The sequence below is a fragment of the Centruroides vittatus genome, unplaced genomic scaffold, assembly GCF_030686945.1.
Source record: "Centruroides vittatus isolate TY-2023 unplaced genomic scaffold, ASM3068694v2 contig_753, whole genome shotgun sequence".
NCBI classification, from domain to species: Eukaryota; Metazoa; Arthropoda; class Arachnida; order Scorpiones; family Buthidae; genus Centruroides; species Centruroides vittatus.
The window spans coordinates 170,065-188,130 of NW_027122489.1; the positions used below are offsets into that span (position 1 = coordinate 170,065).

General features: G+C 27.2%; 1 protein-coding gene across 2 annotated transcripts in view; it reads right to left on the reverse strand.

Moving 5' to 3' along the window:
- Positions 1-18,066, reverse strand: part of MESR6 (misexpression suppressor of ras 6) — a 154,582-nt gene continuing 136,516 nt past the window's right edge. Inside the window, exons 6-7 of one of the 2 annotated variants that reach the window (XM_067277660.1) lie at positions 9,892-10,098; positions 1-1,418 (exon numbers count right to left, since the gene is read on the reverse strand). In XM_067277660.1, coding sequence (XP_067133761.1) covers positions 1,256-1,418; positions 9,892-10,098 — 370 coding nt within the window. In that variant the 3' untranslated portion in view covers positions 1-1,255. Of the gene's footprint in view, positions 1,419-6,371; positions 6,517-9,891; positions 10,099-18,066 lie in introns of those variants that run through there. The other variant, XR_010881690.1, reaches the window with a different exon arrangement.

Here is an 18,066-nt window from a genome sequence, read left to right on the forward strand (position 1 = left end):
TTAAAAAAATAATTTTTACTTTGCATTTTGATGCGTGTTATCTAAAATTCCTTGATGAATTAATGCTTCCAGTTTTCTCATCTTAGTAAGAAGGCTCTTCAAACCTTAAGTATTTTTTTCAGCTCTTGTGAATTTACACGGAGGTGGAAAGCTATATAATTTGCTACTTTAAATAAAACATCCATCCCACAAGACTCCATAAAAGATTTATAATCTACTTCATTAATTCTCCATCTTTCAAATTATAACGAAGTATAGAAGTAGATATAAAAATTTTAACAAGTCGGAGAGTGGTGCGTATATTTATTTGGCTTGTCAAATTTTTTTTTCTTATGGGACACATACAAACCGTACGATAGAAATATCATAAGAGGAAACAGGAACAATCATGATATTAAACATTATCTGCCAAGCACGTTCGCATCAAAGCAACCGTCACTGCCAATGTCGGTGAATTATTAAACAATTATTCATTTTCTTAATGGATATTAGAACCAGTAGCCAAATGTGGGTGTGGTTGGCAGCACTCCACCCCAACGGGGGAACAACACTCCGAAATATATAATCGTTACAAGACATCAACAACTTCGATTATATTAAAAAAAAGAAGGTAAAATTTGTTTCGTAACACAAGCTCAAAAAATAATAACAATACGTTTGTTTTTACACAATACTTCATTAACGAAAGTATTGTTCTGAAGTGCTCGTTTGGAACATACAAATACGATTTTGTAAGAAAATAATAATAATAATAATAATAATTAAAAATATAACATCAAAAATCTATTTCGAATTAATACTTTGTAAAAATAGTCTATACATTTTTACAAAGACAGAAACATTAAATCCACGTTCTTCACTTTTGCATTAATTATTACAACTAAAAGAAAAAAAGGGGAGAACTCTTAACAGAAAATGATGATGATAGAGTATTGAAATCAACCACGCCTTTAGAATTAAACGACTTTTATTAGAAACTGAGAACAAATAGTTACTTTATAAATGAAAAACATAAAATTTTAAGAGGTAATTTAATAACGGTTACGCGGAAGCGATTTCGTACTAGAAATTAAATTTTATATGAAACAGAGAAGAATTAATTAGCCACACCTCGTGGCCATTAAAGCCAGAACAAACTAGATAAATAAAGTAGTGCTGTAGGAGCTTCCGAAACAGATGTTGTGTCGCATCACAGGTGATTGAATGGTTAAGGAGCCATCAATACAACCATCAATACAGAGTATCATTTTTGCTGTCAATGTTGTACTTCCTGGGAGACTCGACCATCTGCTGACTTATCTTCTAAACCGTAGTCGCATTTGACATCCAACTCTCCATATAAATCCTTCAACATGTCAAGCACCAATTCTTGAATCGTTTCGACTTGCTCGCTCGGGCAGTAATCGTCTTGACTAGATCTGCAATTAAATTTTTTATTATTTCCATTTTCTATTATTTAGATAATCTTCTATGTTAGATGTTCAATTATATGAAGAATAGAAGACTAAAGTTTTATTATCAAATTACACATTAATAAAAATGATACGAAGGATGCCTTTGTTTCGTTCCCACGTGTTTAGCGATCGTTATTTCGATAATTAATCCTCTATGGCGATATGAACAAACGTCACGTGAATCGTGACCTCATAGAATAACTTATAAGATTTAGGACCCTATATTATTTCGAATGTCCATTTAGTGGATTACACTATCTCTTCGGTGAGGCAGTTGATATCAGGTATGAAGCTCGTCCTTAACTCTCTATTAGTTTAGCGTTTATCGCCTTCTTATATTTTTATACTTAATTACGTACTGATATTTGATAAATGTTCTTATTATTTAAGTAATTGTCTCGATGTCGCTACGCATAAATGACAAACAGCAAAAAAAAAGCCAAAAACAAAAAAGTCACAAGTTATCCCTGAGAAAATCAATTGTTCAGAAGCATCGAGTAATTACAGTTAATTCTTATCATGAATTTGTGTTTAAAAATTCTAATGCTTGTTTATAGTAATATTTCATAAATTCATTCTAATAATTTGTAAGTATTGTTTTCCTCGCTTTCTACAGTGAATTCAGTCCGTTGATTTAAATTTTTACAAAACTTTTTTAAAATGTTTCGGCTTTGGCTAAATTCTAAATTAGTATTAACTTTGAGTATTTTAATAATTTAAATTTATAAATATTTATATGTTTTTAAAAGTAACCTCATTAAACTTGTATAGAATTAATAGTAACATTAAGCAGAGCATCGAAATATCATCAAACAATGAGAAAATATTTATAGGCTGACGTAGTATCTTTTATTCTTTAACACAGCCTAATCTATAATATATATATGATTAGGTTATACTTTTTATATGTATAACTGAATTTTTAAATTATAATTATCGTCTATTTTAAACTTTTGTACTTAAATTATGGAAATATTTTAATTTTTTCTCTCTGGAAATGCAAAAGAAATGAAAATATTTAAGTCATTCAATATGATCAATTACAATATTTGTAAAAATTTTTCATTTCTGTGATTAATCTTTCGTTGAAATTAATCTGTATTTCATAATATATTCTAATCTGAATATTTTCTTATAAAGAAATTAATTTTCACCCGAAGTAATAGTTTTTTCATACATTTTTGTTGCAGAACTGCAAATTACGTTAGGGGGGAAAACGCTGAAAGAATAAAAAAATGATTCATTAAGTAATATTTAAAACATGGAAACGAATTGTGATAACCTTACCAATGAATTATGATCAATTAGTATAAAATGCTTTTTATCGGGCATATGAATTTGAAAGTAACTGCAAAACACGCACTGTGACTAACGTCTAAAGATGGAGATGACAACTTGATAGAGCACTTTCTCCAACTAATATCGATCGTAAGGTTGTTGAATCCGGTGAGTCAATTAACAATGAGAAGAAATTATAACCCCTAACAGTATCGAATTCCGTAATAATTTAAAGTAGCTTTAAACAATGAGTATAACAGAATTACTCGGGCTTCCTCTGCCAGAATGATTAATTAGAAACTTGAAAAACGTTACTAATAAATAATGCATTCTTCTTCAGTTTTTAGAAATTAATTTATATATAAACAATAAAAATACTTGAAACTGTTAAAACTAGAAAGTTTTAACACTTCCAAGTGTTTCCAAGTTGACTTTATTTTATTTGTATAAGATTTTTTGGACTTGAAAGTGAGCCTCCATCGAAAACTTTTACCTTTACGCTAAACGTTTAAAAATTCAATAAAATAATAAACTTTTTTCTATTATAATTTTAAATTACCTCCTCACATTTCTTAATCTCAAAAAGAAAGGGGGTTAAAAAAATCTCGTGCTATCGAAGTTTGTAATTTTATACCGAATCGTTTCGAGTGTTTGTGGAAAGTCTGGTAACACATGGCAGGCTCTATCTTTATGAATGCATCTCTGCTACATATTTTCTGTGCGTGTTTATTGTTGTTATATGTCTCGTGTGTAATTGTATCAAACCAAAAACTGTTGCGTGTCCCTTTTCTCGACAGTAGTGATCGCGACATTAGTGCCTTACGCTACACTATTGGTTCGGCAGATTGGCCAATATTGTCTCTTGCTAGTTGTCTATTGTTTACTTTACTATTGGATTTATTTAGTTTTCAGGAATTTTTTTTCTTCTTTTACTGGAAATTTGACGCAAAGCGTGTGATTATCGTCGTGAGTATTCATCAAAATTTTTAATATTTAATATACGAAGCTAAACTAGCATATAATTTTATTCAGAAATTTAGTACTTTTTAAAAAGTTTTCTAATTTATGAAAATTACTTTAACGTCGATCATAATGTTTAACATAAAGTAAAATAGGAATTAAATTATTTATATATATTTGCCACTAGCTTAATAAAATTTACAATTGTACAAAACTTTTGGAACAATTGCCTATTGACACAAACAGTATGTTTGAAAGAATACAGTATGTAATATAACGTGAAACTAAATTCCAATGACCTCGTTAAGAAGAAGAAGAAGAAGAGTGTCATTCATCACTCCTGCATTTTAATAGCAGATAAAACAGCTATTTGACATTACCCTCACGCATTTCTTTGCTCACCGAAGCAATTTCCTATCCTGTAAGGCATGGTTGGTTAATTCTCTGTTCAACTGACTTCATCTTTAATCTACCCAACAATAATCAAGTTTAATAAAATAATTTGAAGATTTCTTAGACTGGAATTTTCTTTTAAATTCAAATTTCCCCCTCGATACAACGGAAAATTTTAGCTTAGTCGGGGGGAAAAGTCATAAGTTGAATTAACCTATATTATTATTCATTGGGCCTACTAGAATAATTGGATTTTATAACACAATCATTAACCTATAAACTTAATAGCGTGTTAATCAATATAATCGATTATAAATATACATTACAAATTCGGATAGTCTCTTACAGGAGATTTAGCTAATTAGATTAACTTAAACCATTTACTTTGGTTTAGTCAATGCGTAGAAACTATAAAGAAATAATTTTTATATAAATATTATGGACAAAAAGCTCAATAAAATCACAATACGATTTTTAAGACTTCATCAAACTTTATCTTATAAAACTTTCATAAAACAATTTATGATTTTGGTACTTTTCATTAAATCTTAACGTTAATTACATACTGTATATAACTAATTCTGTTCGACTATAATTAATCAATTAATGAAATTGATTTAACGATCAATAATTAAATTTAGCTCAATCTGATCGAGAAAAGATAACCTACTTTACAGAAAATTAGAGCAAGCGAGCTATCAACGTAAGCTTCTAAAAATCAGTTATTTTGCTACTTAAATACAAAGAAACAATACTAAATATTAAGTTTGTGTTGTAAAAAAAACCAAATATTTTTCATGGCAAGTTGACTAGGCAGTAGCAGTAGCATTTGTAAAGAGAGAAATAATAGAAAAGAAGCATTTTCATATTTTAGTATTCTGACGAGTCGGTTCTTTTTAATTAATATCAACTGGCTGGCCACATTACCGGGTTCTTGAGTGTTACCTATAATCTAAAAAACTAGATAAAGTAGATTCCCTGTTAAACATTGGCCCATTATTCCATAAAGCTATCATCCGGAGATAAAGATAAGGATGAAGAATCACTTAGGTCCACGACTTAAACCTTAGTAAGCATCATTCATAAGTCTTTTGAATTATTCTGACATAAATTTAATCCCGAAATGAAAGTCATATTTTCAATTTCCACTCGCATTTCTTTATTTAAATAAATATTTTGAAAGGGGGAAAATATATATTAAGCAATAAAACGAATGTAAACTTATCTTATCCGAAACACATTATAGAAGAATAGGTCAGGAATAGAAATAGCCTTTTCTATATAAATGAAATCGTGTTTAAGCATCGTATTTTATTATTGAATGTGCAAGCTGACAACTTTAATTGATTTTCTAATCATAGAACTTATTTTTTTGATATAAAAAAGTAGTATAAAACTAAATGCTAGACGTTAAGACCTGAAACCAATATCAGGTTAATCTTTAAGCATTGTTGTAAAGAAAACAAACATAAACGAGACTTAAATTATATCTATCAATAGAAATCTGCCGTAAAATTATAGTTTTATAGGCTTGCAACTCTTAAATAAAAGTATTAGTGTGTTAATTATATATTTCTGTTAATTTTCTCATAATTAAAATCACTTCCAGAATAGTATGGCCATACTATTAAAATCACTGCTTATTGATATAAATAATTTCAATCTGGCAATCGTTGGAAGCTTGGTCAATCCGTTATCTAGAAATCACTGAATTAGAACGAAGATTTAGATAGCAGACTCATTTCCTGTTACTAGATAGAAGAAATGAGAAAATAGGATGTTAATATAATTATAATTTAACTATATATGTAATTATTTAAGTATTAATTCCACGTTTCATCTTTAAAATACTGGATGTTAATATTACACCTTATCAGATTATAATGCTGTTGCAATGGAGAATCTTAGTAATTAAACTGAATGCAAATGAGATTTTCGGTTATAAGCAAGACGGAATTTTAATATTAAATTCGAATTTAATTTCGTGCGAATTGTTTCTTTTATATATATATATATTAATTATCAATTTGTATGTAAAATATGTAGCAGGAAACAAATATCGCGCGCATAAAACAAATGAATCTATTAATGATTTAAGCTGTAAATTAATGATTAAAATTTGAGTGTGTTGAATCTACAAACATTCATTATTCAATTTAAACAAATTATCTTTTAAAATATTTTTATCAACAATAAAAATCTAGATAATATAGAAACCACGCCCAAAGCTAAAGTCTCAGAGGCATTATACAACTTTCTATTTTAAAGCAATATATTAATACGTACCACAGTCGACTCCATCCGACTAAATTCAGCACTCATCTGCAAAATGACGCAGTTACCATTGACTATCTATTAACATAACTAATTACATTAGCGCAAGATGGCGGCACTTTGACGCAACATCATTGGTGTCGTCATTTTAAACGCCATCTAGGTGTCAGGCCATTTAAATGAAAACAAGGTTAAATGCCACCCGAGTTATATTATCTACGTCTTCATACAATTTTTTTTCTGTTTTTTTTTTAATTTATGAGTGGCAGATTCGCTTACAGTACATGAAAAATAGCCTTATAAATCAAACAATTTGTACACTATCATAAATCAAAACAATTATGTCATAGCTGATACCATTTCGATGCAATAATGTCAATCATATGTGACAAAAACATTCAACTAATGTAGAGATGTTAATTCGAAAAGGATTTGTATAAAGTAATCCTCATTCTTAAAAAAATCCTTAAATATTATAGGATCTTAAATCATCTTAAGCATTAAGGATAGATTACAAATTAAGGAAAAAAATTTCTTATCTCATCTTTAATATTTTTTTTTTTTGTTCTGGATTCCTTAAATTATTCGGTCTGTCAAGTTAATATAAAGGCAATTGTCTATCCTAAAAGAGCTTTTTTTTAAATAAATATTCTACCTAATTAACATACCTGAAGTAAAATATAAATTAGACATAAACTTGTCACTATATGTAAGATAAAAGTGAAATTTTTTGCCATATTAATAAGGAATTGCCACCTCAGAAAACGTGATAGCCCGAAGCTTAGTTGTAATTTATTCACAACAACAGACTTTCTAGCATAATAAAGCATAAAATTTTTTTAGTTTTTCTGCATTTATATTTACTGTAAGTCGCAACTTAGAATATAAATTTTGTCTGTAAAAAATATGGTTATTTATCAAAATTATTTTTAGGATATATAAGAAATTTCTATTAGAAAATACGAATAAAAATAAACTAGTAAATCATTTTTTTTGTTTTTCCATTTTAACAAATAGGAATATTTTCACTGTTAAATATCATAAAAATATTACGTTTAATATCAAGTTTTATGAGTCTGATAACTCAATATAACATTAATAAAATAGCCTGAAAGCAATTTTACTTAATATTAATGATCTCATTGTCAATTTTGTTTCGGAAAGTAAAAAATTACAGGTGTTAAATTACCTGTAATCAAAAAAGTTATGATAAACCTTTTCAAACCCTAATATTCGGTAGCTTTATACAGCATTATCTTTCTCAACAGCATATTTATCAAAATCTTGCTCCAGGCACTCGATCTATATTAAACAATATTTAAGTGAGACGGAATAATAACTTGGTCGAATCATTATTTAACTAAATTATGCACATCTTTTAGTCAAACAGCATCTTTTTACGGCAGACCCAAGCATTAAAACATGTTTTCTTTTGTTAAGTTTATGTATATACTCTATACTCACATGTACTTCTTTAATATAATGTTAATTCTCGGGTATTTAGTTTGGGCTTAAAATGGCATTTGAGTAAAATAGACTTATTTTCATTAAAATAAATTTAATTAATATAAATTTTTAATTATAATTATAATTAAAGTCTTCTACAGAAATATTTTAAAATAAGTTAGACAAAGTTAAACTACAGAATTAAATCGAAGATCTCGATTTATCACTTATTTTTTTAAGTCAATAGAACTAAGCATATATCTAATATATTACTAATCAATTCTAAAATTTATTTTTAAAATATTTGGAACTGTTTTAAAGTTTCTAATTTATTATAATTTTGTGGGACTAAATTAATAGTTAGCCTATGGCATAAAAAAAATAATAATAAGTTTTACGTTTAGATACAGCTTATCTAAAATTTGCCATTTTGTGCCTAGTAGCTTATCTAAACAATATGTAATTACTAAATTTTAATTTATTATCGAACCCACTTAATTTTCCAGTTGGAGAACAAAGCCATTTTATACTAATGAACTTAGGGGTAGTGCTTGACCTATCGATAGTAAGATCACTTTTTAGTCTGTATTAGACAGCAGGTGACAGATCTAGGAAGAGCAATCCAATGGATATTAATCACACCTGTCCATCTATCCCATAATTTGGTCTACTGATGACAAATGACTATTTCTCTCAGACCTTGACAATCTCATGCTGTGAATGCCCCTCGTTCACAAACCCTGGCGGAGTTGCTGAATAGGTTCTCATAAAAAAATATTCAATCTAATAAACAGAAACATAAGCTGCTCTCATAAATACATATATATACAGTATATATTATATTTAATTTACTCTTTATTTTGTTATAGACAATATCAATTTAAAAGGATTTTTGATTTGATAATAATAGGCTGGTCTATTCTAGTTTTCAGTTAATCTTCTTTAAAAAATATAAATTTCTTGTTTATCAAAATAAATATTTAATTTTAATGCTTTGTTTTAAATTTAAAATTTTTTTATTGTTAGTAACCTATGCAAAAGATATGATCTTCTAAATTCTACAATGCAATTTTGAGTCATAGAATTCCCAAATACAAAGGATAATTAATTTATTTAAGAAAATAATGATGAAGGAAGCTACAAAAGTGTTTCTTGAGTCAACTTACAATCAGAATTTTTTAATAGGAGAGGGAAATAAATATCTGTTCTTTGACTTTAGAGTTATATTTCAACAAGAGATGCCTGTATACCAGACTACCATATACAATATAGCTTCCTAGCGATTTACGACAGGCAACTACCACCTGTCACAACATACTGCAAAGTAGAAAGATGAAGTGCAGTTTAAATTCAAATCCTGACTTTATAATGAAGTTAAGATTTGAATCCTAATAGATTTATCAGCTAAAGGAAAAGAAATAAAACAGTCTTATTACACATTCACAGACGTAGACCCATTAAGTTTAGAAAGAAACGTTAGGCCTACGTTAAATATTAGAAAAACATTAAAAAAAGAAAAAAACAAGATTAAAATTTTTGTTAGTGAGGAAAAGTTAAGATTCATTCCGAATTTTTGATAATAATTAGGCCTATAAATAATGAGATTCAATCATATAATAACCAATCCGCAACTTACAAGACCAATTCCCAAATTGAAGTCCCGAATAGATTAAATCGTTTATTGTTTTATTATTATCTCCAAGATTTATGATGGGGAATACATATGAATATTCTATACACGATGCAAAGACCGCCTAACATGTTGAATTGACTACTGGCTTTCACGAGTATCATTAAAGTAGCCACGAACATGAAATTATCTTGTGAATTTGAATCATGTTTAGCATTAAAAATCTCGTATATTATCCGATATACAATTATTATCTTATAGTCTATACAATTAATCTTATTTGTCAATACGGGAGTAAAACTGTATATTTTAAAAAGCTAATTGCAATACATTTATTACAATTATGTTTTCAAAGTAATTATCAGAATTAATTCATTGTTTTTAGGTTAATCTTAAAATATGAAAGAAATTTGCTTAATAAAATAGTCTGGAAATAAAACAGGGAATATATCATACCTAGATATTGTTATTATGGCGGGTTTCGGTAATTGATACAAAATGTTGCCGGTTTTCCGCACCAGATGGCGAATGTCGTCAATGCTTGTGACGTAATGTGGGAGTGGCGATACATCACATGTACAGCCGGCATCATGGAGAAGATTGTAATCTATATTTATTTTTTCCTTTCTTATATCTTCGAGTAATTCCTTTAATTCTTCGGTTCTGTAAATCAAAATACTCAATCAGTCTAGTTTTTACGTAGGGATAATATAACGAAGGCTTTCACATTACTTATAAAGTTGAAAACTAAAATTAAATATATAAAATGTCGTTTTTCAATCAAAATTGATACAGAACTATCGTATTTTTCTAATTTATTTTATTCCGAATTTGTTTGTTAAAAGCTTTAAAAGATTTTAAAGAATTCCTCTGATTTTATAACATTTTAATAAACAAAAAAATTAACTTTATATGTTTTCTATAACAATACGATACTATATCACACTTGTTTTCTTTTAATTATTTAAAATTCGTTATAAAAACTGATCTTTAAATATATACTGATACGAAAATATTGTTTAATCATATTATTTTCCGTTATAAAATGTTATTTTGATGTATAAAATTCAAATTTAGTCAACAGTTCGTAATTGCAGACACAATTACTTCAATTATAAAATGATTTATCGCTATAAAAATTCATTCAGTAGAGTAGTTACATAGTTAGGAATAAATTTGGCAGGGGCTAACGAATAAACTTAAGTTATAATAGTCATATAAGTTCATATTTTTTGGTTGGAATCCCCTTAATTAATCCTCTTGGCTACCCCCAATAGAAAGGAGTACAATTCCTCCATAACGATTATATTAAAAGATTTGAAAATATATCAAATTATATTTGAAATTTTTCGAAAAAATATCCACTAGATTCAGGTAATCAAACTTATACTTTTATTGAATTAATATTAATACTTTAAGTCTTTTTAATAATTCAAAGTATCGTGATAATGCTGACATTTTGGGCGATTTTATTACAGAAAAATAAAACCATAACTCAATTTTTATTGAGCTTATTTAATTAGGAGAGAAACCAATTTTATTTGTAGCGTTATGCGTGATAATGGTCAATTATATAAATTAAAATTAAAATATTCATAACGGATATCGAAATAGATGTATATGTATATTCGCATAATAAGCATTTTGAAAATACAATAAATAATATAAAAACTACAGAATATCGTAAACGATAGCTGCTAACTTTATCATTCACTAAAATAATTTTACGTAATAAACTTTATATCACATTCCCAATGATAACAAAGGTTATTAACAAGGATTAACGATCCAAAATTAAAACATTTTAGTCCTATCGCCCTAGTCACGTAGGATGAAAAGACTATCACGTTTTACTTAAGGACTAAGCACTTTTAAGGACTACGAACGGAGACTTCAAGCATTTTACTGAAAATTTTTATCCTAAAACTTATAGTTTCATATATTTTGACATGTTTTTTTGAGAAACTGAATTCTCAGTTTCTCAAAAAATATAAATTATAACTCTTAAAAATAGGCCTTATATAATATGATATTGATTTTTAAGTAAATAATTACCTTTAGATAGGTTTATAAAATATAAATGCATATATTAAAACTAAACTTTTTAAATAAAGTTTAAAACTTAAATGTAACTTCAAGCAATAGAGCATAGTTTATCACTTTTTGATATAGAAAATATATCCAAAATACATAAAGAAAGCATTACAAAGTTAAAATATAGTAATAAATTAAATGTAAAATTAAACTAGTGCCTACATTTAATAACTGAGAATGAATTTATATAGCTTTATCAATATTGATTGTACTGAAAGTTGAAGTTTTTAATTAAAAGTCAGTTTTTTTTTTTTTTTTTTTTGGTGTGTGTAAAAGACAAAAAGAAATCTCACCCTAAGGGCTATTTATGAATCAGAATCACAGCTACATTTCGAAATAAATATAGCAAATGTAACGAATAAAGAATAATTTAATGCCTTTCTGGGCATTAAATTTCCTGTTTTTTTGTTTACAGAGATCAGTTGAACACAACTTTACCATGGGCTTAAATGCAGGTGATTCCTTTGGAAAGATTAATGGTGTGTCTATAAACAGCTTAAGATGTCAGAAAGAACAGTTTGTCATTCGACTACAAATGAACTCAGAAAATTAATTGGCTAATTTTCATGCGGTATAATCAATATATCATTCACAGAAATACTATTTCATGAAAGTGAAGAATATACGAAAATATTATTCAATGGTAAATATATATGTATAAAAATCACGAAATGAAATCAAATAGCCTTAAATAAATAGATATTTTCATATTCGAGTATATTTGTTGTAAATTTATAAGCTCCATTAATTAAAAAACGAATTTAATCAATGATAATTGAGCTTAAAAGTCATTAGTAAATTAAAAACTATAAAAAAAATTTATGTCATAATTAGATAATCCTATTGATCTAATGTTAAATAATTATCAGAACAGCAAGAATAATACTCAAAAGATGATTATAAATAAGATAAAAATTATTGAATAAAACTTTCTTTTTTTCATCGCTAATATTATTTTCATATCTCTTCCCTATCCTTTGATGATAACTTTATTAGCAATTAAAGATATAATTATTATTCGATGCAGTAAAATTTTAATATCGGCTACACTCGAGTTTAATTACAAATAACACTCCGTTATATTATTATAAGTAATGATAATGATAAGATCTTTACACTCAAATTAATTTAAAAGTATTAATCTTATTGGAGGTGAGAATAATAATAGTCTGAATCAGGAAACAACAGAAATTTTTTAGAGTTTTTTTTTATAAATCTTAAGAGGAGACGGTTTTTTTAAGACGATGGTCCTGAGACGGATTTTTTGCCCTCCTTCCTTTTTATTCGAAGGAATGTAGTTGAGGAGCTGGTGTGGGAAAGATGCAGTTGGATGTATTCTAGTCAGCAACATCCTGTGCCGAGGCGACTTCCCACTGACGTCGACACAATGAACGAACGGAAAGGGTTGTTAGACAATGAAGGTATCAAAGGGTTGGCAGGAGGATTGAACTACCAAAAAAAACTGTCTGGTTTCCACCAGTTAGGTCTGACGTACATGCAAATAAGACCGTGGGGTGCATGAAGTTCACAAAGAAACAGGCAGGAAAGGGTTGCTTCAGAAACATGGCTGTGGTGAATTCTTAGTCTAGAGATTCCCACGGTGCGATTGTTTGCTATTTAACTGTTTATTACAGTATATTATATATAAACACTAAATTATAACTGAGACGTCATTTAAATTTATGTATAACGTAATAATAATGTTTTTGACGTATGCAGAATAATAATAATAATAATATATATAAACGTTAATTAAACTATAAAAACTTTAAAAATTGTCTTATAAAACTTATTTTTATTTATTTTTAAAAATTAATTATAGTTCAGTGAATTCTTAAACAACTCGCCAAAACTAATGACGAAAAAGTTTGGTATTTGACGTTTCCTGTTTATAAGAGGAAAGAGGTAATAAATTCAATTTTTTTTTTTTTTTTCCTTTTTTTACAACCGTACATTGGTCTTTGTGTAACGCTTTAAGTCTCGAAGCGTAGGCCTTCTGCCCGAAGTGACACCTGACCCTTATTTGTTTGACAGATTCAAAATGATGGATGAGTGACAGAAAATAATTACAATAATTGTTATTTTGCTTCCTATGTGATAAATATTATGAATTTAAATCGTTAGATAGAGTTTGGTACCTGAATATTTTTTTCTATGGTAGGTCTTTGTAGTTTTTTATATAAGGCTACTCAAAAGAATAATATCCTTCTTTTCATTATTCTTAATTAAAAAAATATATATATACATTTATATGCAAATTTTTAAATAATTTTCTTAATTGTTAAGCATTTTCATTTTAAAATCGTACATAACAATACTAAGGAATTTTATATTACAGATATTTATACTGGGAATTAAAATTGAATTTTATATTATTTATCTTTAGATATATATTTACAGCACAGTATAATGTTAATTTAATTTAAAGTCAATTTTATCGAAAAATAATCTAATCAAATTATATCATTTCTCATCCATCACCAATAATCCACAATAGGAAAGACAGGTTATTCGAGATAAATGTATCGGCACTCGATAATCAAAAGAAAATAAAACATTAATTTAAAACATTTTAACTGTGGGTTTTAAAGACAAAACCCCCGATAAATGTTTTAAATGGCAGAAAACAAAATCACGCTTAATAAAAAAAAAAGTCAAAAAGGTAAATATTGACAGCTGACGTAGCAATGATTACCCTGCCCCTTGGGGTTTGGGAACTTAATCATTGGTCTGAGAAACATCGGTAATAACTATTACCAGGGAGTCGTACGTAGCCTGGGGTTCCCCATGGGGATCATTAGGGGAGACTACAGGTGAATTGAATGTGCTCTTCACCTGCTTTGCCCACCAACACATATCATGGAGGTCTGTCATAGTGATTAGATGCGTTTCCTGTCATAGATGGTCTTCTTATAATTCAGTAGTCCTCAGGTTAGATCCCAGAAAAGAAATATCCGGTGATTTTCTAGATGTGATCACTTAAAAATGATCACCGGGAAAGGGAGTGAAATGAAATTACATCATAATGGTTACCAATAAAAATACTTGTTTCGCTCAAAAAACCACACCAACGAAACTAGTTTTATCCGTAACGGAAATATTTTCAAGATGCTTAAGTATTTTCTTATTGATATATAAAATAAAATAATAATCAAAAAAGAAAACTTGTATGACAATTAAGCTTAATTGAAATCATTTTAAAAAAATCAATTATATATTTTTAAAGTTATTAATTCTGTAACTCAAATATTTAAAAACAAAATTTCATTTTTGCATTAAATTTAATAATTAAATAAATTATTTAATAAACATTAAACTTATTTTATAATATTTGTTAAAGTTGCACAATTATATACAATAATTATTTATTTATTTATTTATCGAGTTAACCACGTTGTAAAGTATTAATTTTCACTTCAAAGACTTTTATCATTTTTAATAAACATCTGTACGAACAAATTAATTTATAATAATAAATATAACAAATTTTATACTTCAAAAGGTCGAATTAAATAAGAAGAAAATTAAATTAGATGAAGTATAGAAAATTACAAAAATGTTTTTTAACTAGTCAGCATTGAATTTAATGCAAAAAATTACATAAAAGTTTGGAAATATTTAAAATTAAAACTCCATCAATTTTAATTGCAAAGTTTAGGATTGAATTAATAGTAAATATATTGAAATATTTTCTATAAAATATTTATACCAAATTACAGTACATAATCTTTATAAACGGCAAACAGAAGTCAAAATGTCAAAGATGATATTAAAATTCTTGCAGCAATGAATCTCATTGATTCAGCCCGGAGCGATGGATGATAATGGCTTCCTGTCAAAAATGGTTTCTTATCAGATACAGTAATCGTCATCCTATAAAGATTAAAAAAGTACAAATATACATCCCGATTTATATTATTTACACTGTTCATTTTGACAGACGGACAATCGGTAATTTTTTAAATAATTTGTTATTGCTAGGATATCATGAAAATATAATTGGATAGGAGCACAATAAAATGTAATAGGAGGTAGTTTAACTTTTTTTTTAACAAAGAATATAAGTGAATAAATAGAGGACCGCTGTTAATACGAGTTCTCTTTGACGTCAGAAAGGATTTTTCATAAATCAAATTAATTTTTTCGCACTTTTATTGCAGAATATATCCGTTATAAGTGTTATATCTAACGAGGAGAAGTTGAAATTTGCTTACGAGTATGAAAATTTAAAGAATTTCAATTATAATATTCATGAAACTTAGTTTGTTAACGGACTTTTTTGTTAATATGGAAACAAGTTTTTTCCCTCTTCAAAAAAGTTACGTTTGTTAAAATCAGGCTCTTTTCTAGGACAAAAACTGTTTTTTATGACAGGAAGGGCGGAGAAAGGAAGCTTTAACAGAGATATGCTAACTGTTCTATCTACACGACCTGAATGAATAAATATCTTATCCAATTAATGTTGTTAACACTATAGACAGATAGAACTTAATTGGACAATATAGCTAATGAACAAACAATAGACATATAAAAAGAAAGATTAATTCCTCGTTAGCTATTTTATGCATCTGTTAGGAGTGGTTCTTATCCAATTTCCAAATTATCTATATAACAATGAATGTCATACCTAGCCAGTTAGTGTAGCTAACCGTTAACTGCCTACTTACTATGCTAATTAGTTTCTTCCAGATTTAATTCGAAAACAATGAATAACTATAAAGCTTAAAACAATCTTGAACTGATAATAGATTATAAAAGTAAATAATATAATTATAATAAATGCTTAAAGAAAGAAAATTTTTTAAAAATCTGCATTAGAATAGACTTAGCAATGGAATTAGGATATGTGTTAACACTTCTAAATAAACACTTGTGCATAAGATATAATGTACTTTCATTCTGATAAAATACTAAAAGAAATGAAACTAATTAAATTATAATATATTTTTTTATTTTATAAAATTTCTAAAAAGAAATGGAAGAAAAAATTAGGTTATCTCGCGATATTATATAACCTAAAGATCAAAATGAAAAAAATAGGATATCTTCTCAATCTATAGTATATTTACAATGCTCCAGTATCCTATCTTCATCTTGTCCAACAGAACGAGTTATCTACAAGTTTCTTTGATTTGTTGAAGAAGTAAAGACAGGTTCAACCGTTCAAATAAGTTTAAAATCAAAGAAATAGAATAGGATGGAACCAAAAATTGTACCACATCCATATTATAACAATACAAATATAGCTGTAGTTTATGGAATAACTAAATGTTTATATTAAATTTCTTTATTTGCTTGTTAAAATAAGGAATTATATTTATTACTTGATAAATGGAACGAGATATAGTACAAAACTGGAAAATGTATGAACGAAACTAAATTAAAATGACTTAAGAAATGAAAATTTCATAAAAACTGAATGGTATTTCTGTTCAAAACTGTTTAAATTTATTAAAATACGTCAGTAAGAAGTTGCAAAACTATTGGTTACTTATTTACATCATTGTTCAAATACAACGCGTTACGAATAAATTAAATTCTCGTATGTTTACGAATCCAAAAGCAGAATGGACAGAACAGATCTTCGTTACTTATTTGCATATTATATTTTTTTATTTGTATTGTCAAGTTGTAAGTTTTCTTCGAAATAGATGATGATAAATTGCTGTTTTAATAACATATTTGAAAAACTCTTCAGTCAATTTCTTCGAGACAAATCGACTCGACAAATATCGCCTTATTCGTATTCGCTCCACCTTCCTCGTATCTTGAAAATTAATTTCGAAAAAGTAACAGTTTATGTTTAGTTTTAATCGATTTTTCTACATTTATTAAACATAAGCATATAAATCACAATCAGTAAAAAAAAATATTAACATATTGCTTTATTTTTCGAGTATTTTTAGGATTTGAAGCTCTTAAGATGGCTCATTGTAGATTTAATCTTATTTTTATGCAGTAGAAGAACAAGTTAACTATTTAATTAAGCTGTGTATAAACAAATTTATTGCTAGGGAAAAAAAGATGTCAAGACAACATTTCTTATTCTATGTACGAAATATTCTTAATTAGTTCTCATGTCAAAATCTTAGCTAAAGAAAATCATTATAAATTATCTGATAATGGAAGATAATCTTTACTCTCACCTAATCTATGGAAAGACTATAATCTAGAATAATCCCATATCTTAAAGAAAATCAGAGAAGAAAGATAATATAAATTACTAACAACAACTATAATTTATATCGTCAAAATTTGCTCTTTAATCGTAAGATACTTTAATATCAGATATAAGAATGATTGATTAAGAATATCTCAAACATTCTTAATTAATCTTAAATATGACATACGGGAGAATTTTAAAGTTTAATATCTATTCTTAAGTTATAATAATCGTTGAAACAAAGATTCTTATAACAAAATATCGTAATAATATAAATGCTATTATAGTCTTTAATCTTGAAAAACAAATTCAGTGATAATTTCAAAGTGAAATTTCATCATATCCACGGCAATTATTATAGAAATATTCAAATA